Source organism: Periplaneta americana, chromosome 12, assembly GCF_040183065.1.
Source record: "Periplaneta americana isolate PAMFEO1 chromosome 12, P.americana_PAMFEO1_priV1, whole genome shotgun sequence".
NCBI lineage: Eukaryota > Metazoa > Arthropoda > Insecta > Blattodea > Blattidae > Periplaneta > Periplaneta americana.
The window spans coordinates 44,349,185-44,371,575 of NC_091128.1; the positions used below are offsets into that span (position 1 = coordinate 44,349,185).

Here is a 22,391-nt window from a genome sequence, read left to right on the forward strand (position 1 = left end):
AAGAACGAGACGGCACTAATGGATTCCAGTGTACCATATCTCGTTTAATAGCTATGATCTATTGAAACCCCACTATGACTTTTGAGACAGACTATTTGTGGGGTCCCGAAAATTCAAACGGACAAAATAGTCCCTGTTACAATTCGTTCTAAAATTCAATTTTTCCTATGAGGATCAGTCACAGTTTAGAGATTCTTCCCGGAAAATCAATCCCCAGAAGGACAAATAATATTTTTGTAAAATGCTAAAATAATGCACGTCTGTCTCTAAGGAAATGTTTGCTCATTTCTGTAAATTACTAAAATAATGCACATCTGTTACTAAGAAATGTTTGCTCATTGTTGTAAATTACTAAAATAATGCACGTCTGTTGCTAAGAAATGTTTGCTCATTTTTGTAAATTACTAAAATAACGCACGTCTGTTGCTAAGAAATGTTTGCTCATTGTTGTAAATTACTGAAATAATGCACGTCTGTTAAGAAATGTTTGCTCATTGTTGTAAATTACTAAAATAATGCACGTCTGTTGCTAGGAAATGGTTGCTCATTTTTGTAAATTACTAAAATAATGCACTTGTGAAAGAAATGGTTGCTCATTTTTTGTAAAATTCTAAAATAATGCACGTCTGTTGCTAAGAAATGTTTTCTCATTGTTGTAAATTACTAAAATAATGCACGTCTGTTAGGAAATGTTTGTTCATTGTTGTAAATTACTAAAATAATGCACGTCTGTTGCTAAGAAATGTTTGCTCATTGTTGTAAATTACTAAAATAATGCACATCTATTGCTAAGAAATGGTTACTCATTTTTGTAAATTACTAAAATAATGCACTTCTGTTAAAGAAATGGTTGCTCATTTTTGTAAATAACTAAAATAATGCACTTCTAATGCTAAGAAGCAGTAGGTCATTTTTGTAAAATACCAATATATTTCACTTCTGATGTAAGAGACTGTTTCTCATTTCTGTTTTAATTTCTATAAAATTTTCAAGTAACAGATCGTTCGAGGATCATAACCTCCAAAAAGGGAAAACTTAAATTAATATACAAATAATATTTATATACCAAACACAGAGAAGGTTAGAGGAAAACATAATGGGGGTACGAAAGGAGGGGTTCATGTTCCGCTCGTGTACACGCAGCTGTTGAACGCATGAAGTGTTTAAATCATATGAAAATTGTCACGAAATAGAATGGGAAAAGTGTGAAATCATAGATATAGTAGGTACCGTAAAGAGGGGTGACTTTGAACGCCGAGGTGACTTTGAACAGTAATTTAGCTCCTTTCTAAATTAAATGCTGTACCCTATTGCGATAAAACTGTTTAAGTTGTCAATAAACTAATTCAGTTTTTTCGCAATAGGGTACAGCATTTAATTTAGAAAGGCGCTAAATTACTGTTCAAAGTCACCTCGGCATTCAAAGTCACCCCACTTTACGGTAGCATTAAGTAATGTCAGACTTCTAATGGGCCAACAAACTCCACCATAAACCGCCACGAAACTGCTGCGGTCAACAAAGAACACCTGAAATTACAAGAACGAGAGTGACACATGCCTTTAAACACAAAAAATTTGGGAAGCATTGCAAGATATTCTTGATATACTGTATTTAAAGTCAATAAACATGGACGAGAGTCACTTGGTAGTTCTCGTCACAAGTGACCAACTGCAAAGATTAATGTAATGCAGCTATTGCATATGCGACAACGCTTTCAAAAGTGCTCCAAATATTATGTGTTAGTTATATTCCATCTATAGTTTCCTCTGGCCTTGGCGCTAATGCATAACAAGTCTCAGTAGGTGCATGTAGAGCTCTTTGAAATACTTACAAAAGAAATTATGATCTTTTTCGAAGTGCGCATATCACCTACTTTTGTGAGAACAGATTATGAGGTGGCAGCAATTTTATTAATATCATACACGAAACTTTTTCAGACTCACATGTTTCTGGGTGTTTATTTCATTTGGGTCAGGTTATGTGGCGGAAGCTTCAGTCTATAAGAATAGTAGAAAAATACATGCAAGAGATAAATAAAGAAGCTTTTTATCAGCTACGAAACATTTCAAGCAACAGACTTGATCCCGTCTTTGATCACATTGAGATCAACTACATCCGAGGGATCAATTTAATTCAGAATACAAATACAAGCCTACATTTTACATCCATCAAAAGACTAATTAAAAATAAATGTAAAATCAAGCAAAACCAAGCACTATGTACCAAAGCCAAAGATAAAAAATGGAGCATTTTAATAAAAAAAAAAAAAAAAACAGAAATTATTCCAGAAATCCCACGTAAATCTGCAGTAGCAAAATTCAGACTGCTTACAGAACACGATTATTTGGCCAAACACTTGAATAAAATAGGAATTTACACAAATCCAAATTGCCCTCTATGCAACAAAGAAGAAGAAATGACTGAAGATCATCTCATAACCTGTGAAGTTCTACCTGATGGATCCACCACAGAGAAATATTGGAGAGCAAGAACGCTAATGGAAGCCAAAGCCCGGCATTAGATAACAACAGCAACAACAACATCCGAGGGCATTTCAGAGGACGTGAATGTAGAAGCTCTTCATTCCCTATGCAGCTGTGAAACTGTTATGAAAGATCTATGGTTGGTATCTCCAGAACCAGTAATCCTGTTGAAGGATAGCATTATAGACTCAACCTACTGTTAGGAAATCATCATCGATCTCTAAATGACTTTCTTAAAAATAGCTCCAAAATGAAACGGGATGAGAATGACAAGAAACATAATAGTATTAGAGATGAGAAGTTCGCCGAAGAAGGAACGAAATTGCGTAAAATGAATGAGAAGAATAGCAAGAATCGTCTCACTATACCAAGAGTACAAGGACAATAACAGTGAGTTACAATACTCCGAACATCTTGGTATGCAATTGCCGGAAATCTTTTTAAAATAAAAATTATCTCGATATAATTAATATAATTTCCCTTATTTCCCTGTATTGATACGAACCACCTTAGGGTACTACGTTAATATGGTACGAATTATCTGGGACAAATTAATATAGTACAAATAGTTACTGGGACTAACTTTTTGGTACAACAACCGGGACAAAATTTCGGTGACGAATTGTCGCAACTTCTGTATTTGCACGTATACCCTTTACATACAGCATATCTTTAAATCTTTGCTATTTATTTTTTTTAGGAACACTGAACTTTACTCGTAATTAGTGAGAGTAAGCACACCCGACACAAGACGAAAATAAACTGGCGAGAATTTGCTCAGTTGTTCATTTTGTGGTTGTAGTATTTATATTCTACGTTATGTCTTCGAAGCTTATTTACAACAATGGACAAGGAAACCTGTTTGGACTGAAAGCTCTAGTTCTGCTGCTTGTGCTTGCGCCACGCATTCTGAATAAGCCTCACGCAGTATTCCTCGCGCTGTCTCTGCAGAGTCGACGACACTGGCTTGTACTCCGCTTCGTCGACGTTTGGGGCCTGCACGTCTCCCGCCTCCACGGGGCTGCCTCTCCTTGAGAACACGTCCTTCACCAGCGCCTCCAGCACGTCCTTGTAGAAGATGTGGTCGTCCTTGCAGATGGGGATGTTCATAGACAATATCTTGTACTTGTTGGGCTTCTGTACCTGCAGAGGGGGCTGCAGGGCTTCTAGCAGCTCTGACAATTGGTCGTAGCGGATGTACTGCGTGGCCTCTGGGTCGAACTGCTGCCACACTTCGAAGAACATGTCGTAATCGTCGTCCGTCAAGCCCTCCTTGGAGTCCTCGTACACCTGAAAGCAGAGAGGTTTTGTTTCCGAAGTCTGATTCAGATGGGGATAGTTTGCAGAACACAAGTGCTTGAAACAAATACACTTTCCTTCTACTTTCTCCCTAAGACATGGTTGAGTCAAGTTGTAACTTGATATTCAGGCCGTGTCTCAAAGCTACATTTTCAGGTGAAGTGAACTAGATTGTTGACTAAATAGCCGGATGTGACGTCAGAAGTTATGATCCAAAGCTACGTAGTGCATAGCAATCAAGTCCGTAATAGCTAGTAAACGAAAATGCTTGCTCGATTGCTGACTTGTTCACTAAACAAACATGGATACCTCATCCACAATCGGGGTTATGAAATCTGAAAATGCTTTGGAAGTGAAATAATGTAAATATAATGCAGAGTAACACGTTAACTTTGAACACTGACATTGTTAGTACCTTCTGTACAATGTTTGAACATTATTGTAATATATTAAGCCCCTATCTTTTCCACATAACTCGTAAAGAAACTGCATTAGGACACTGCCTTCTTAATTCAGTTCTGCACCATGATGTCATGGTTTTTAGAAAAATTGTCAATGAAGAAGGCCATGTTTCAAGCATACGTTTCCAAAGTTCCCTAGTGTGTAGTTTACAAGTCACCTAGTTGCTAGTCACTAGTGTGTAGTATGGACTTGAGCTTTGAGACACGGCCTCAAGCAGAATTTGAGTTCAACATATTAGTCCCTCTTGAGGAGAGGGTTGCAGACTGGGGATTCCCCTAAGTAGGACGCTTTGGGGGATGAAATTATGTACATGACCTAGACCCCTCGAGCTACAGATTCCCCTGAGAGCCATCTCCGAGCTCTCCTACAGCCTGCAGAATCCCTTCACCTTTCCGCGTAGGCATCATCTCGGTCCCTCAACTCCTGCCCCACGAGTTACCATGAGCCCAGGTGAGAGCTTACGGTGCGTAGCACTACCACCAGCAACTAATGACCACATAATCAAGGGTCCAAGTTCCGTGGCGGCCCGCAGCCGAAAGGAAAGGAGGTGATGAAGTGTAATTATGGCGAAATGAGTCCGAGTCCAACCCGAAAGGTGTCCAGAATTGCAATTGTACTTCAATTGGTTGACGGGAAACCTCGGAAAAACCAAAACCAGGTAACTTGTCCAACCAGGATTTAAACCCAGCCAGCTCATTACATAGTCAAGCATGCTAACCGTTACTCCACAACAGTGAACAGAATTTTATTTACCGACTTTTCAACTTTGTGTGTCCACCTCGTCACGTTATCAACTTTTCTCCATCACATTCCTCATCTGAATGCTAACTTGTAGCAACTTGCAAGCAGATAGTGTGCTGTTTATTGTCTCATTACATGTCTTAATTATGACCGCCCCTAAGTGGAATGCCAAGGATATTATAAAATGTTGCTATGACATAAATGACGCAACGAATACCTCAATAATAAACAAGAGGGAATAATTATTTTAAAAACTAATTACTTAAAAAATGTGTTAGTTGAGCCGTTCAAATTTCTTCTACGAATCCATCTCTTAATCCGTTTTCTTTCTCACCCTTCATTACCGGAATATTTTGTATTTCGTGAGACAACAAGGCGCAAATTAGCTGTAGAATATTTGGATTCCTACTCGTAGCATATCCAGTTTTACCAAACTAGTGCCAATTCACGATTGATTTATATTATTAGCGCCATATTAATTTTAAATAGAAACAGCAACGAGATTCGTATATTGAACATACGCTATTCACATGTGAAATGTGGTTTAAAGGTTATAAGCCTGCTAGTTTCCATGTTTAAAGCGATGAAACGAGAAGTAGTTCTATGGGCGAGGGGTGAATGCGCGCTTGAGGGGTGGCTTGTACAGTGTTGTCAAATTGAGTAAAAACATAATTTTCACTGGAGTTTATAAATAAAAAATTCGTCTGCTAGGAACAAAATGGCAATACTGTGCTCCAACCACGAGAATGTCTCCGCCGGATGAGACGTAGCGGGGTAATGCTGTGAATGAATGTTGATGTCATAAGATGTCATAAGGTCACACACGTGGGTACTCGTATATCTATTGACTCGCTTGGCTCGCTCTCACAGCACAAACATTAATATTGATATACACATGTTTATACTACCCTAGTTACAAAATTAGATCACTGTTAATCTCCTGGTATTTTAATCTCTCCATACAGGAAATAACAAATGCAGGAGAGCGCATGTTTTTTTAAACGACGTTATAACGATAATATTATCTATCTACTTCATTCCAATAGATGACGCAATAGTAAGCACATTCCTTTCACGGTTGATCTCCTGGTTGGAGAACAGTACAATGCCAACCGAGCGCGCTACATGTTTTCTTGTTCGGCAGGGCAATATAGCCAAACCAAAGAGTTAGAAGAGAGATTACCCTTCTAACTCGTTGAGCCAAACTTATGGTGCCACGCCACGTGCGTTACAAATAGTAGCTTTCGTATGCTGTATCATTTTGCGACTGTAAACGTTTAACACTGTGATTAAAAAGCACAGAGTATCGTGAGTGTTACAACATGAAAAGTAGGGGAAGAATATTTAAGACTGGGAGAAGAGAAATAATCTTTGTGGCAACCGAGCCTTTACTGACAGAAACGTGAAGTCATTTACTGTTTAGTCGCTTCACAAAGTGGAAACTAGTGTAGAGTATTCGTGTGATCAGAAATAATAGCTTCAAATTTAGAAGCTTCACGCATATGACTACTGTAAACTATCCCTATCTGAACCAAGCTCACAAGAGCTATTTTCTAGGGACAAACCTTCTTTGAAAAGTTGTTCCTGGAGAGATACTGAAAAGAAAATCCATGTTGAATCTTTCGTACACTACTTTTAACACTTGAATATAAATAATTGATTAAATGGCGATCTTACTCGTGTTAATTATGTAAGCATGTGCGGCTTACAGCTATTTCGGTGCTACTTGACACCATCCTCAGAGCTTTCTGTGTCTCGGCGCCATCTCAACTTCGCTGCCTGTTGTGTGGGTGCGTTCGTGTGATGAAGAGTTGTGTCAAATAGTGTGTGTGTTCTGAAATTGATCTGCGTGTTGAGAATTTAATTAGGGTGTGTTTTAGTGTGTCTCTATATTTCATATTGTTCTAGTGTGTTGAGTTTTTGGTTTTTGGGTTGTATGTGTAGGATTTCCATGTCTGTATTTATCTTATTGTATGTGTGGTTAGCATTGGCTATGTGTTCGGCATATGTAGATGTATTGTGTCCTCTGGTTATTGCTTTAATGTGTTCTTTGTATCGAGTTTGGAATGATATGCCTGTCTGTCCAATGTAGAAACTGTCGCAATTATTGCATGTGAGTTTGTATACGCCTGTGTGGTTGTATTTATTCGTTTGTGTTGAGATGTTTTTGTAGTGTGTTTTCTGTTCTGTATGCCATGTTGTATTTCTGTTTTCTGAATGAGGATGCGATCTCGTGTGTGTTTTTGTTTTCGTATGTTAGTGTAATAGGTATCGATCAAATTCCAGCAGAATTAATACAAGAGGGTGGAAGTGCATTATATAGCGAAATTTATAAACTTGTTCTTGCTATTTGGGAAAAGGAAATTGTACCAGAACAATGGAAGGAGTCCATAATTGTACCTATTTTTAAAAAGGGGGACAAAACCAACTGTGGTAACTTTCGAGGAATATCACTTTTGTTGACGTCGTACAAAATTTTGTCCAATATTCTTTTGAGAAGATTAACTCCATATGTAGATGAAATTATTGGGGATCATCAGTGCGGTTTTCGGCGTAATAGATCGACTATTGATCAGATTTTTTGCATTCGACAGATAATGGAGAAAAAATGGGAGTATAAGGGTACAGTACATCAGTTATTCATAGATTTCAAAAAGGCATATGACTCGGTTAAGAGGGAAGTATTATATGATATTCTTATTGAATTTGGTATTCCCAAGAAACTAGTTCGATTAATTAAAATGTGTCTCAGTGAAACATACAGCAGAGTCCGTATAGGTCAGTTTCTATCTGATGCTTTTCCAATTCACTGCGGGCTAAAGCAGGGAGATGCACTATCACCTTTACTTTTTAACTTCGCGCTTGAATATGCCATTAGGAAAGTTCAGGATAACAGGCAGGGTTTGGAATTGAACGGGTTACATCAGCTTCTTGTCTATGCGGATGACGTGAATATGTTAGGAGAAAATACACAAACGGTTAGGGAAAACACGGAAATTTTACTTGAAGCAAGTAGAGCGATCGGTTTGGAAGTAAATCCCAAAAAGACAAAGTATATGATTATGTCTCGTGACCAGAATATTGTACGAAATGGAAATATAAAAATTGGAGATTTATCCTTCGAAGAGGTGGAAAAATTCAAATATCTTGGAGGAACAGTAACAAATATAAATGACACTCGGGAGGAAATTAAACGCAGAATAAATATGGGAAATGCGTGTTATTATTCGGTTGAGAAGCTCTTATCATCCAGTCTGCTGTCGAAAAATCTGAAAGTTAGAATTTATAAAACAGTTATATTACCGGTTCTTCTGTATGGTTGTGAAACGTGGACTCTCACTCTGAGAGAGGAACATAGGTTCAGGGTGTTTGAGAATAAGGTGCTTAGGAAAATATTTGGGGCTAAGTGGGATGAAGTTACAGGAGAATGGAGAAAGTTACACAACACAGAACTGCACGCATTGTATTCTTCACCTGACATAATTAGGAACATAAAATCCAGACGTTTGAGATGGGCAGGGCATGTAGCACGTATGGGCGAATCCAGAAATGCATATAGAGTGTTAGTTGGGAGACCGGAGGGAAAAAGACCTTTAGGGAGGCCGAGACGTAGATGGGAGGATAATATTAAAATGGATTTGAGGGAGGTGGGGTATGATGATAGAGACTGGATTAATCTTGCACAGGATAGGGACCGCTGGCGGGCTTATGTGAGGGCGGCAATGAATCTTCGGGTTCCTTAAAAGCCATTTGTAAGTAAGTAAGTATGTTAGTGTAATGTATTTCTTGTGTTCTCGTATTTGTGTTGTGTTTTGTGTGTTTTTGTGTTTGTTGAGTTTTTGTTTTGTGACAGCAGTTTATGATCAACATCCTCGATACGACCAATCCATCGGTTTCGCAGTCTAATGTTTAAGAAGTCACGAACGTATGCGCTCAATTGTTTCTTCAGGCACAGGAGGTCGAACCTTTGATTTCCCTTCACACAGGCAGCCCGTAGATTTGAACTGTTCATATCAACGCTACTGCAGGCAGAAGCATATACTTTTCGGGCAATTCAAACAAAACCTTGAGAGATATTCATAACACCAAACACGATCACCGAGTGAATAATAACACAGTCACTAAAAATCATGAAATCGCTTCAATTATTTATAGACACTTCATAGGCTACTGTTATGCTATTCTCTCTCCCCCCATTACTACAGTACGGTGTGAGTTTAACTCATACCTGCACAAACAGCTCTCAACGAGCGCGCACTCCTTCGGAGCGGGAGAGCTGTGTTTACCGCTCGCCGAAACGGAGAGGAAGATACGTCAGAATGACATAGACTTGCTATAGGTAGAGGAGAGAGAAACGACCACTCAGTTATCTAGTGGAGTGCAGTGTGTAGGCCTATTCTCAGTAACTGTTTTACGTTGCTTACCTACTGCTACAGTACAGTATGGAGGACTCTAAAAGACGGAACATATTTAACATTTAACGATTTACAGCTCGAACTTATTGATCTTCAATGTGACCTAAGGGCTAAAGATCGTTTGAATAATACTACCATCCTGGTTGAGTTTTACAAGACTAAACATTAGCAATATTATCCACGACTACAAAGGCTGGCTGTGAAAATGATTGTTATGTTTGGCTCAAGATTTATATTTGTCAGGAACCATTTTCTATAATCAACTTTATTAAAAGGCAGGCATCGAACATCTGTAACTGATGTTTCATTACGATCAGTAGGCTACTGTTCCTTTCAGCTGCCAACAGCATAAAACCTCGTTTTGATGTACTGATAAATAAAAATATAACAAAATGATATTGTGCATTTAAGTAGCTACAGAATTTCTATTATTTCTGTAAAATAAATATTTCTTTATTAATTAATAATAGTCCAAGATAGTTTTGCAAACATTGAACGGGAATTCATTTCATAAACACTCGTAATAGTACTTCCTTTTGTGTATATTTTGTACGAGATCACCCCTTTTTTTAGTAGGTTATTTTACGACGCTTTACCAACATCTCAGGTTATTTAGCGCCTGAATGAGATGAAGGTGATAATGCCGGTGAAATGAGTCCGGGGCGAGCACTGAAAGTTACCCAGCATTTGCTCATATTGGATTGAGGGAAAACCCCGGAAAAACCCTCAACCAGGTAACTTGCCCCGACCAGGAATCGAACCCGGGCCACCTGGTTTCGCGGCCAGACGCGCTAACCGTTATTCCACAGGTGTTGATTCACCCCTTCTTCCGGTCCACTCTTATACAGAGCGCAGCTAATATCTGCATTCCGCTCATGAGCTGAGAGCCGGCTCGGAGAGCGCAAACCTTGTGCAGCCCTGACTGGTCACGTGGTACTCTGTTTCGACATTATTTACCCCATTTTTAAGTACAAATGACATGCAGCAGTACGAACCTCCAGAACGTAGTCCAGGATAACGGCAGCATACATGTTGATGACGACGAGGCACGTGATGATCAGGTACGACACCAGGTACGCGATCCCGAGGGCTCTGGAGCCGCAGTTGCCAGGGTAGCCGAGCTCGTGGTCAGGCGCCCTACAGTCTTCCTCGTTGGCGATTGCGAAGTACACACCATCCCACCCGGCTGAAGTAGCCAGCTACAAGCACAAATGTTATTTGCAACCCAGACTCAAACTTCCAGCTCGTTAGGCACCACACACAGAACTGACGCCTGATTTATCTATATTGTGTTATTTTATGAACAAATGAAACTGAGAGGTGATATATAACAATAATAATAATAATAATAATAATAATAATAATAATAATAATAGTTTTATTTTCCCTGGCAGAGTTAAGGCCATCAGAGAAATTGAATAAATATACACAATCAGTATTAACTTTAAAATAACAATAATAAAAAAATGCATATATAATAAAAAAGAGACTGAATACATAATCACAAACAGGAAAATACATTCTAGTGTACAAGTATTAACTTAAAAAAAAAGAATTAATACATATGAATATAATCTCACAACTATTTCAAGCTGAAATATGCCTTAATTCATGTTGAGGTATCCGGCTTGCTCATAGGTGCTCGAGGGACTATACCAGCTTTTTTCGAAGAATTTCGACGGAAATTTGTTCTGCCAACATCTTTGAGGGATAACATTGTGATAATCGTGTTAAAAAAATCCTGCCAAATCCTAATTAATCACATGGTGCCACATTAATAGCAATTGTAATGTTTCACGCCCTTTTCTTTGTTTCCCCCCCTTTTTTTGAGGATATACTGAGTCCGTAAGGGCTACCCTCAATGCGGGGCAGTTTAGTATTATTATTTTGGTATCATCAGCACAGCACGTAAAGTAATGACTGTGTAAAATAATAATAATAATAATAATAATAATAATAATAATAATAATAATAATAATAATAATAATAATAATAATAATAATAATAATAATAATAGTAATATTCGTAGTAGTAGTATTAATAATAATAATAATAATAATCAGGGAACGGATTTATATGGACTAAAAATATATGAAATATGTAAATATATATGTAGTTATTTTTACCAAAATATGGAATTAAATATGGATTTTTACCAAAATATGGAATTAAATATGGACTTAAAATTATAAAAAAATGACTATGTACGTTAAATATTGGTACATTTTAATCAAACTAAACAAAAAATATAATGGACGTACCTTATCTTCCAATGTAGTTTCAACAAAACACAATTTTTATTGTCTGTTACCATAACAATAGGTTACAAACATTTCTTTCAAGTGCTGAAAAGTGAATCTTCTTCTATTGTCTCTGAGGATAGATTTATACTGACTAAAAGAGCGTTCGACGTCACAAGAAGTAACTGGTACATAATTCAATTTCACAATGTCTGCTGGGGATAAGTCCAAGTTAATCTTCACTGTTGATTCACCACTCATCACAGCAACAACCTTTTGTAGTTCTTCATATCCAGGGTTTTTTGAAAGTACAGTGTCCACCTTAGCTCTTACTGCATCTGCAACTTTACCTCTACCACGATTCAGTTGTTCCACAGTACTATTTATAATTTCAAAACTTTCAGATAGTGAAAGGTGCCTATTTTGGAGACTTTTGAGCGTTTTTATGATGCATGAAAATGTATGCTGAATGTGAGCTAAGTCATTCTTCACACTTATGTCACAGGTAACTGTTTTCGCAGTATCAATTGAGACTGCATCTTCAGAGTCCAATGCAAGGAGAACATTGTTAATAGAGTCTATATGTTCGGCATAATATTCAACTGCTTCTAGCCATGTACCCCATCTAGTTAAAATTGGCTTTGGTGGCAATGGAATTTCAGGGTACATTTCTTTCAACACGTTAACTCTACTGGGAGCTTTGAGAAATACTTTTTTCACTGATGAAATCAACAAATCTACTTTAGGGAAATTGTCTCTGACCACTTCTGCCACACGATGAAATGCATGCGCCACACAAGTAAAATGAGTCAATTTAGGATATACAACAGATAATGCTTGTCCAGCTTTGACCATATAAGGGGCAGCATCGCTAATAAAGAATAACACATTATCGTACATAATACCCTTTGGCCACAGGATACCCATAGCTTCGTTGAACAGTTTAACTATAGTTTTGTTATTGCACTTTTCTAGAACATCACAATGTAAAAGAATTCGTTCAGAATATTGTTCACTTAACAAACCGATAACTACATTACCAACAAGTCTACCTTCTTTGTCGGGAGTCTCATCAATGGAAACCCAAATTGAACTATCTTTAATTTCATCTCTTATCTTCTGTATTGTCTCATCGTAGATGGATGGAGCATACGTCTTCCTAAGTGTTGACTCATCCGGGATTGTATGTTGAGTATATTTTTCAAGGAATTCCCTGAAGACCTTATTCTTTAGTTTGTAGAGAGGAATATCAGCAGAGATGAGAGAACGGCACAGGTCGATGTTAAACTCAGATCTTACATTCGATGTTGTTGGTTGTGTTAAAAACAATTGTCTCTGCTTGGAATTTAGTTGTTTGTTGGCCTGATGTTTACTAGTTGTAATGTGTTGTTGCACCAGGAACTTTTGTGTAGATGATACTGCACACTGACACAAATTACAAAATAATATTTTATTGTCAGTTGATAAACCATCTTCTTTAAATTCTGAAATGTAACTTGTTAGTTTTGATTTTAAATTGACTGAATGACGTACTTTTGGCATATTTACCGTCTTTATAGTATGATTTACAAAACTGAACCTATGTGTACTCTGACTGGCATTTAACTGTTGAGCTGCACAACTGAAGTCTGTTAAAAATTTTAAATTAAATTAATACAGTTTTGTAACTTACTTTCCCATTGTTGATAGGACTGCTAATTTTCAAATAACTCTGATGTTAAAGGGATTACTGAACATGTGTTTAAATCTCTATTGTTGAAATGTATTTTTAAAAGTTAATGGAATTTTGTTTTGTTTTATTGTTAAACCTAATATAATATGGACTGTTTTATATGAAATATGGAAAATATATGGAAATTAACGAAAATATGTACTAAACTCTAAAATATGGAAAAATATGGAAAATAAAAGTAGGATTTTTCAACCCTACACATTGTGAAACATAAAGATAATGCAAAATATAAATTATATTAGCTTTATAAGTAAATATGTATTTACATATAAATCCTTTCCCTGATAATAATAATAATAATAATAATAATAATAATAATAATAATAATAATAATAATAAATAAATAAATAAATAAATAAAAATTATACCTAAAAAATTATTCTTTGCATTTAAAATATTTCTAAACAACCTAATTCTAAACAACTGAGGACTAAGACTACCCCTGATCTCCAGCGGCAGCGAATTCCAGGAGCGGGCCATGGCTATTGAGAAAGAACTTGAGTACAGAGATGTCTGATGACGTGGTATTGATAGCAACAGATTGTGCTGTGAACGTGTATTACGATTATGATGTGAAGCTAGGAGAGTAAACCGAGAGGCAAGGTAGGTGGATGTGGAATCATGTATAATTCGATATAGCAAACAAAGAGAATGTACTAAACGTCGATCTTGCAAGCGGAGCCAGGAGAGTCGTAGAAAATATTCCGATATATGATCATGTCGGCGGATAATGGAAATAAATCGGACGCAGACATTATTTACACGTTGAAGTTTTTGAGAAAGTTCAGCACTTAGGTCGCTATATAAAACATCGCAATAGTCAAAGTGAGGCATTACAAGAGTCTGTACTAGAATTTGAGTTTAGTAGGAAGGAAATTTTTCAGGCGTTTCAAAGAATGCATGATAGAGAAAACTATATGTATATGTATGTAGGGTGACCAGATTCACATCGATAAAAAAAGAGGACACGAAGCTTAAAAACGGACATTGTTCGAGAAAAGAAGACAGAAAATATGTATTTAGATTTAGGCTTAGGGCTATATTATACTTTAAATTACGGTACGCGCCAATGTCTATTTCGTTACAAAACATTTACAGTACAGATTTATACATATAGTCAAAAGTATGTTAATATCTATTTTATTACAAAATAATTATGGAAAAAATTAATAATAATAATAATTTTACAGTTGACTACATACGAAAGTCAAGGGAGCTATAATTATTAAAGAGAACAGAAAATATCTATTTAAATTTACATTCGCACCTCGATTTACTAGCTACCTCTGAGCCAAGATCACACAACATATATAACAGATTGGGCATCCCAATGTTAAAAACGGTAACTTGTAGAAGAGAACAACCATCAGGATTGCAACTGTCGATTAATTACGACCGCGAGATGAAAGTACAGTTACTCTATGCAATTCAAATGAGAGTTATAACGTGATTTCTTACGCAGTAGCTAGATGGCAGCATAGTGAAATTGATAAAAGTTATTACTGTCAAAGCCTATAAGTCTGAGCAATGTGTTACATATATTTGATCAGGGCTCTAAGCAACGTCCATAACAAGGAAGGGCAAAGAGAGTTATGGTCGGTGGCAAAGACTATATTCCGTCGATGGTGCTGCCACTTACAGGCGAATTACTTGAAAAAGGCATTAAATCAATTTCAAGATATCAGCCATATAAGTTACGAAAAGGAGGACATTTCTCGGTTTTTTTTAAAATCTGCCCGGACTCAGGACAAAGGCCTAAAAAGGAGGACATGTCCGGACAAAAGAGGACGTCTGGTCACCCTATATGTATGTATATTAAGAGTGCGGCAAAACATTCTCCCTATTTTAAAGTTTAAATAAAAAACAGATGTATCAAAATAAGGAACCTGTATTAATACGGATGGTATCTAAACAGTGGGAAATTTAGGTTTACATGCGTTGCCATTCCGTTGTCGCTGCCCAGGGTGCTTTTCGGAGACGCTTTCAGATTCTCCCTCACGAGGCAGTTCCAGATCGGAAAAGCATTAACTTGTGGGTATCAAACTTTAGAGCAGGTGGTGACATGATTAAAAAGGGAGGAGGAAGGCCACGCAGCGTTCGAACTCCAGAAAACATTAATGCAGTAAGGCGTTCATTTCAGCAGTCTCCAAATAGATCTGCTCGAAAACACGCTAGAGCTCTTCAGTTATCTGATCGGAGTGTGTCGAATTTTGCACCATGACTTGCGATTTCATCCCCACCAGATGGTCGTTGTTCAAGAATTGTTTGAACGTGATTATGAAAATCGTGTGAGGTCATGTGCAAACATCCTTCAAAATGTGCCTGAAGATCCTATGGTTCTTTTCCGATGAAGCACATTTTCACTTATCGAGATGCGTGAATCATCAAAATTTCCGATATTGGAGTAGACAGAACCCTCGTGAACTTCATGAAAAACCTCTACATAACGACCGTGTTACTGTATGGTGCGCGGTTGCAAGAGTCGGGATACTTTGTCCTTACTTTTTTGAAGACGATGGTGCTACTGTGACAGTAAACTCTCAGCGGTACACTTTCATGACCAACAATTTTTGGCACCAAGACTCAATGTGCTGCAGATTGACCAGGTATGGTTTCAGCAGGACGGAGCCACCTCTCACACAACTCAGATTTCTCTCCAAGTCCTGAGACAGATGTTTCCCGGACGTTTAATTTCTTCACGTGGCGACGTCCCCTGGCCAGCACGATCACCAGACCTTGCACCCTGCGATTTTTTTTATGGGGGCATCTTAAGGCTGAGGTGTTCAAACATCGGCCGAGGACTTTGCCAGACATAAGAAATGCAATACAGGATGAAATTGGTCTTATTCCTCAAGAAATGCTAGTTAGAGTGATGCAGAATTTCCGAAGTCGCATTCAACAATACATTGATAGTAAAGGACACCACTTGAGAGTCACGTTATTCAAAAAATGAAAAATTCCCACTGTTTAGATACCATTCATATTAATAAAGTTTCCTTATTTTGATGCATCTGTTTTTTATTTAAACTTTAAATGAGGGAGGATGCTCTGCCACACCCTTCATATATAAACCGCCAACTTCTGGAATACATTAGGTGAGCTCGAAAATACGTTAAAATAAATTAATCTAATAAATACTACTACTACTACTACTACTACTACTACTACTACTAATAATAATAATAATGATAATACGACAAATTATTGGCTGAACTTGGGTCCCACGAGCCCATTTAAGTAGCAGCCACTGGTAATACTATTGCTACAAAAACTGCAAGTTATTTTCTTATGTAGTCGACATGCTTTTGTACCGAATGCGGCGCAAGAATATTTTCACATAAAAATTTCATCTCTAGTTTCTCAACATATTACAGTCTTCATAATCAGTGAGTCACTATATATATATATATATATATATATATATATATATATAATTTGAACTGGTAGGCCTAATGAAAATTACGGGAAAACGGCTGAACGGATTTTAATCAATGACCCCTTATTTTGAAGCATGGAACCCAAAGTTTTTCAGAAAAATAGTGGTTTTCAGCGAAATGTCAATTTTCCTACATCATTTTCCTATTTTCCAAAATCCATCTTTCGTCAGTTTTGAGAACAAATTAATTGCATTTCAGAATAAAACAAAACACACACTACAATAAACAATATACTATTACACGAAGGCCATGACCTACAGGATTGCTGACATACTTAGAGTTCAGATGGGTCAGATTCTTTCACTCACACCATAATGCCAATATGTCGATCTTTATTTGTGTAATTTTTTGATAACGTATAAAAATAATTTACAGGTCTGATTCTCTGGTCTGTAGTTTTCCGAGTATAGCTGTGTATTCGATATTAAGAACTACAAAACTTAATGTTTGATGACATTATTACCATTAAAAATGAAATATTATTATAGTTAATGCAACACATAATGGTATACTGATGATATGAAAGTGAAATCTTTTGGGGCTTTAAGTAAGTAGACGCAGAGAAAGAAGATTTTATATTAGATCTTCATTTCTATAATATACTGAGTAACGGATATATATATATATATATATATATATATATATATATATATATTACTGAAAACTATAAAGGTCGACCTGGTTGGCAAGTTGGTATAGCGCTGGCCTTCTATGCCCAAGGTTGCGGGTTCGATCCCGGGCCAGGTCGATGGCATTTAAGTGTGCTTAAATGCGACAGGCTCATGTCAGTAGATTTACTGGCATGTAAAAGAACTCCTGCGGGACAAAATTCTGGCACATCCGGCGACGCTGATATAACCTCTGCAGTTGGGAGCGTCGTTAAATAAAACATAACATTTAACATTTTTAACAAAACTATAAAACTTACATACCAGCGTGGTCGATCGGATGTCGCGTCAACATTTGTTGAGATTATAAATTAGGAATGCCTATAACATCGAAATCAACGTGAAGTTTAGATTTTATGCACGAGAACGTATAATCTCATAAACTTCTTTCTATCCAACTGTAGATAATTTTTTGAAGAGAAGTAATATAATGATAACGAGATACTAAGGTTATTGTTATGAACGTAACACTACTTGTATTAAACTTGTAGGATATGTGGAAATCAAACCACAGTATAGAGAACATATCTCTATACTGTGATCAAACAGTTGTTTTCTTCCTGCTCACAAGGAAGTAATGCCATTGTTTAAAACTTCTGTCGTACGTAATTTTGACGTATAATAGATAAACAATTGATCCTCACTAATTTTCCCGCCAAGAGAGCACCTCCTTCTTCTAGCTATGCCTCCGTCTTTCAGTTGCTTAGTAGTCGTGAGAGCAGGATGCAAATTACACGCTTGGCCAACTTATTATGAGATATAATTATTTGGAAGTGTACGTCAGATTTACGTATCAATAGTATTAATAGAAAATTTTCTATTAGTGCAGTTTATTTATTCCCTCAAGTGTGCTTTATCTAACAAACAAACATTGGATGAACACTTACGTGGTGATCGACACTACTCTACAGATCATAGATGAAAGTTCAGATAATGATGCTGATGATGAAGGTGAAGGCAATGTAGAGATTGAATATGAAACTTGTGACAATGACAAGGATCTAAGATACAGTAGGAGAGATTGAGAAAGCAAGCGAACGGAGAAAAGAAAAGAAAATAAAAGAAAAGAAAAGGAGAAGGAAAGGAAAAGGAAAGGAGAAGGAAAGGAAAAGGAAAGGAAAGGGGAAGAGAAGAGAGGGCATGAGAGTATAGGGCATAGGGCATAGGGCATGAGGGCATGAAGGTATGAGGGCAGAGGGCATTAGGGCATGAAGGCAGAGGGCATGAGGGCAGAAGGCATGAGGGCAGAGGGCATGAGGGCATAGAGCATGAGGGCAGAGAGGACGAGGCATGAGGGCATGAGGGCAGAGGGGATTGAAGATGAGGGCATGAGGACAGAGGGCATAAGAGCAGAGGGCATGAGGGCAGAGGGAATGAGGGCAGAAAGCATGAGGGCATGAGGGCTGAGGGCATGAGCGCAGAGGTCATGAGGGCAGAGGGAAGAGAGGATTAGGGCATGAGAGCAGACGACATGAGGGCATGACGGCAGACAGCATGAGGCCACGACGGCATGAGGACAGAAGCCATGAGGGCAGAGGGCATGAGGGCATAAGGCAGAGGGTATAAGGCAGAGGGCATGAGGCAGAGGGCATGAGGGCAGAGGGGAGAGAGGATGAGGGCAGAGAGAATGAGGGCATTAGGGCAGAGGGCATTAGGGCATGAAGGCAGAGAGCATGAGGGCATAAAAGAGAGGGCACGAAGGCATGAGGGCAGGGGGCATGAGGCAGACGGCATGAGGGCAGAGGGGAGAGAGGATGAGGGCATGAGGGCAGAGAGAATGAGGGCATGATAGCAGAGGGCATGAGGGCAGAGAGCATGAGGGCAGAGAGCATGAGGGCAGAGGGGTGAGAGGATGAGGGCATGAGGGGATTAGGACAAAAGGGTATGAGGGCAAGAGGACAGAGGGCATGAGGGCAGAGGGGAGAGAGGATGAGGGCATGATGGGAGAGTGCAGAGAGCATAAGGGCAGAGTGCATGAGGAAGAGGGCATGAGGGCAGAGGGCATGAGTGCATGAGGGCAGAGGGGAGAGAGGATGAGGACATGAGGGCAGAGAGCAGAGGGCGTAAGGGCATGAGGACATGAGGGCAGAAGGCATGAGGAAAAGGGCATGAGAGCACAGGGGAGAGAGGATGAGGGCATGAGGGCAGAGGGTATGGGCGCAGAGTGCAGAGGGGGTATGAGGGCATGAGGGCAGTAGAGCATGAGGGCATGAGAGCAGAAAGCGTGAGGGCATGAGGGCAAGAGGATGAGGCCAGAGGGCAAGTTGGCATAAGGCATGAGGGCATGAGGGCAGAGGGCATGAGGGTATGATGCAAAGGGCATGAGGGCAGAGAGGAAAGAGAATGAGGGCATGAGGGCAGAGGACAGAGAGGGGAAAAGGGCATGAGGCATAGGGCAGAGGTCAGAGGGCATGATGGCAGAGTGCATGAGGGCAGAGTGCATGAGGGCATGAGGTCAGAGGGCAGAGGGCAGAGGACAGAAGGAATGAGGACAGAGGGCACGAGGGCAGAGGGCATGAGGGCAAAGGGCATGTGGGCAGAGGCCAGAGGCCAGAGGGGAGAGAGAATGAGGGCATGAGGGTAGACGGTATGAAGACAGAGCGCATGAGGGCATGAGGGCGGAGGGCATGAGGGCAGAGCGCAGAGGGCAGAGGGGAGAGAGGATGACGGCATGAGGGCGGAGGACATGTGGGCATGAGGCCAGAGGGCATGAGGGCAGAGAGCATTAGGGCATGAGGGCAGAGGTCATGAGGGCGGAGGGCATGAGGGCAGAGAGCATGTGGGCATGAGGGCAGAGGGCATTATGACATGACGGCAGAGTGCATGAGGGCAGAGGGCATGAGGACGGAGGGCAGAGGTGAGAGAGCATGAGGGCAGAGGGCAGAGGGCATGAGGGCACAGGTCATGAGGGCAGGGGGCATGTGGGCATGAGGGCATGATGGCAGAGGGCAGAGGTGAGAGAGGAGAGGATATTTTCATAACTAACCTACAATCCACAATAACCTGAAATAGCTATTCACTCCCACATGTAATGCCGACTGATCGTTCTGACATTGTTACTTGCGTTTTCGCATTAGAACTCGAGAATTGAAGATGTATAGTTTAAATAAAACGTTTTTAGCATGAAGAAAACCATTCAGATGGGTAGACCTATGTTTCATCATTATGGAAGCAAGTAACTTCCAAAATGTCTGGTATTCTTCATTGGAAATAAATTTGAATAAATTTAATTTGAACTTCAAATGAACTTAGTTAGCAGCATTTGCTGCACAAGCCAATTTGAACTGGTAATGGAAATTAGGGGAAAACGGCTGAACGGATTTTAATAAATGACCCCTCATTTTGAAGCTTGGAACCCAAAGTTTTTCAGAAAAATAGTAGTTTCCAGAAAAATGTCAATTTTTCAACATAATTTTTCTATTTCCTAAAATCCCTGTGTCGTCACTAACTAATTGCATTTCAGAATAAAACAAAACACACACTACAGTAAATAATATTACACGAAGGCCATGATCTGCAAGAATGCTGACATATTTAGAGCTCAAATTAAATTGGTTATTAAAAACTTCAAGACTTGTTAAAAATAATTTACAGGTCTGATTCTGTGGTGTATAATTTTCTGAGTACAGTTGTGTATTGGATATTAAAAACTACAAAACTTGGGATGGTTTGATGACATTATTACCATTAGAAATGAAATATTATTATAGTTAATGCCATGCTGTGACTATTTTTCATTAATTATACATATTAATGCTATATTGCTATATACTGCTATTGTGCACATGCCTTTACTAATTATTACAAGCATCAGGTTACTATCAATTTTATCTTTGCCATTGTCAGCAATGCGTATATAAAACATTACTGTAAATTCATTCCTAATATCAGATTGATTTTGTCTCGGTAAACCAAAGAAAAAATATGTAACAATTAATTACGGAAAGTAATCTGAAGTATGCAATATTTGTCATAATATGCAGCTTTGATATAAGATAATAATTTTTCATTAAATATTAATCAACATTTCTTAAGTGTTTCATATATTATTCCATATTAGTAACTCACGTTTTAAACAATAGTCCGAATCTCGCTATGTTAATATTTGTATATGTGGACGTAATTGCATCCCTCTCCGCTAGATGTCAGGTCCGCGATATTTCGCACTCACGCCAATGCTGATAGCATACAGCTGTCCGGTGTTATTATAGTAAGGTATTTGGTAATAGTAGAAGTAGTAGCAATAGCAATCGTAGTAGTTACCTGGAAAAGCAAGATAATGGACTGTCCGAATGTCTTGAAGTTGTAGACATCATCGATGGCGCCCGCATCCCGTATGTGCATGAAGAATTCCATGCCGAACACAGCGTAGACGAACATGATGACGAAGAGCAGGAAACTGACGTTGAAGAGAGTTCGCAGGGCCTTCCTCAGCGCCAGCAGTAGCAGACGCATACCCCTGGCGCCTTGAAAGTAGCGCAGCAGTCGGCCCACCCTCAGTATCCTCAAAATTCGCAGCAGAGTCGGCGAAATAAAGTACTTCTCGATGACATCACTCAGCATCAGTCCTGCAATGCAGCATGTCTCAACGTTTATTTAATTTCATGCCCAGACACTTTATACATGATGATCATTCGTCTACGTACTTCCCAATACAAATAATCTATTATTGAAAAGTTTGAAAGTCACAGAACTTTGATATATGGACCCAGTCCATAATACTACTCTCATCTTTGCACAGAACTCAAAGTTATGATGGCAGAATCGATTAGGAAAATACGGAAATACTACTTGAAGCAAGTAAAGAGATAGGTTTGGAAGTAAATCCCGTAAAGACAAAGTATATGATTATGTCTCGTGACGGGAATATTGTACGAAATGGAAATATAAAAATTGGAAATTAATCCTTTGAA

General features: G+C 38.7%; 1 protein-coding gene across 2 annotated transcripts in view; it reads right to left on the reverse strand.

Moving 5' to 3' along the window:
• Window positions 1-2,440: 2,440 nt before the first annotated feature.
• Window positions 2,441-22,391, reverse strand: part of LOC138710361 (sodium channel protein PaFPC1) — a 177,181-nt gene continuing 157,230 nt past the window's right edge. For both annotated transcript variants that reach the window (XM_069841199.1, XM_069841200.1), the window contains exons 25-27: window positions 21,742-22,046; window positions 10,397-10,600; window positions 2,441-3,774 (exon numbers count right to left, since the gene is read on the reverse strand). In XM_069841199.1, coding sequence (XP_069697300.1) covers window positions 3,361-3,774; window positions 10,397-10,600; window positions 21,742-22,046 — 923 coding nt within the window. In that variant the 3' untranslated portion in view covers window positions 2,441-3,360. The remainder of the gene's footprint in view (window positions 3,775-10,396; window positions 10,601-21,741; window positions 22,047-22,391) is intronic.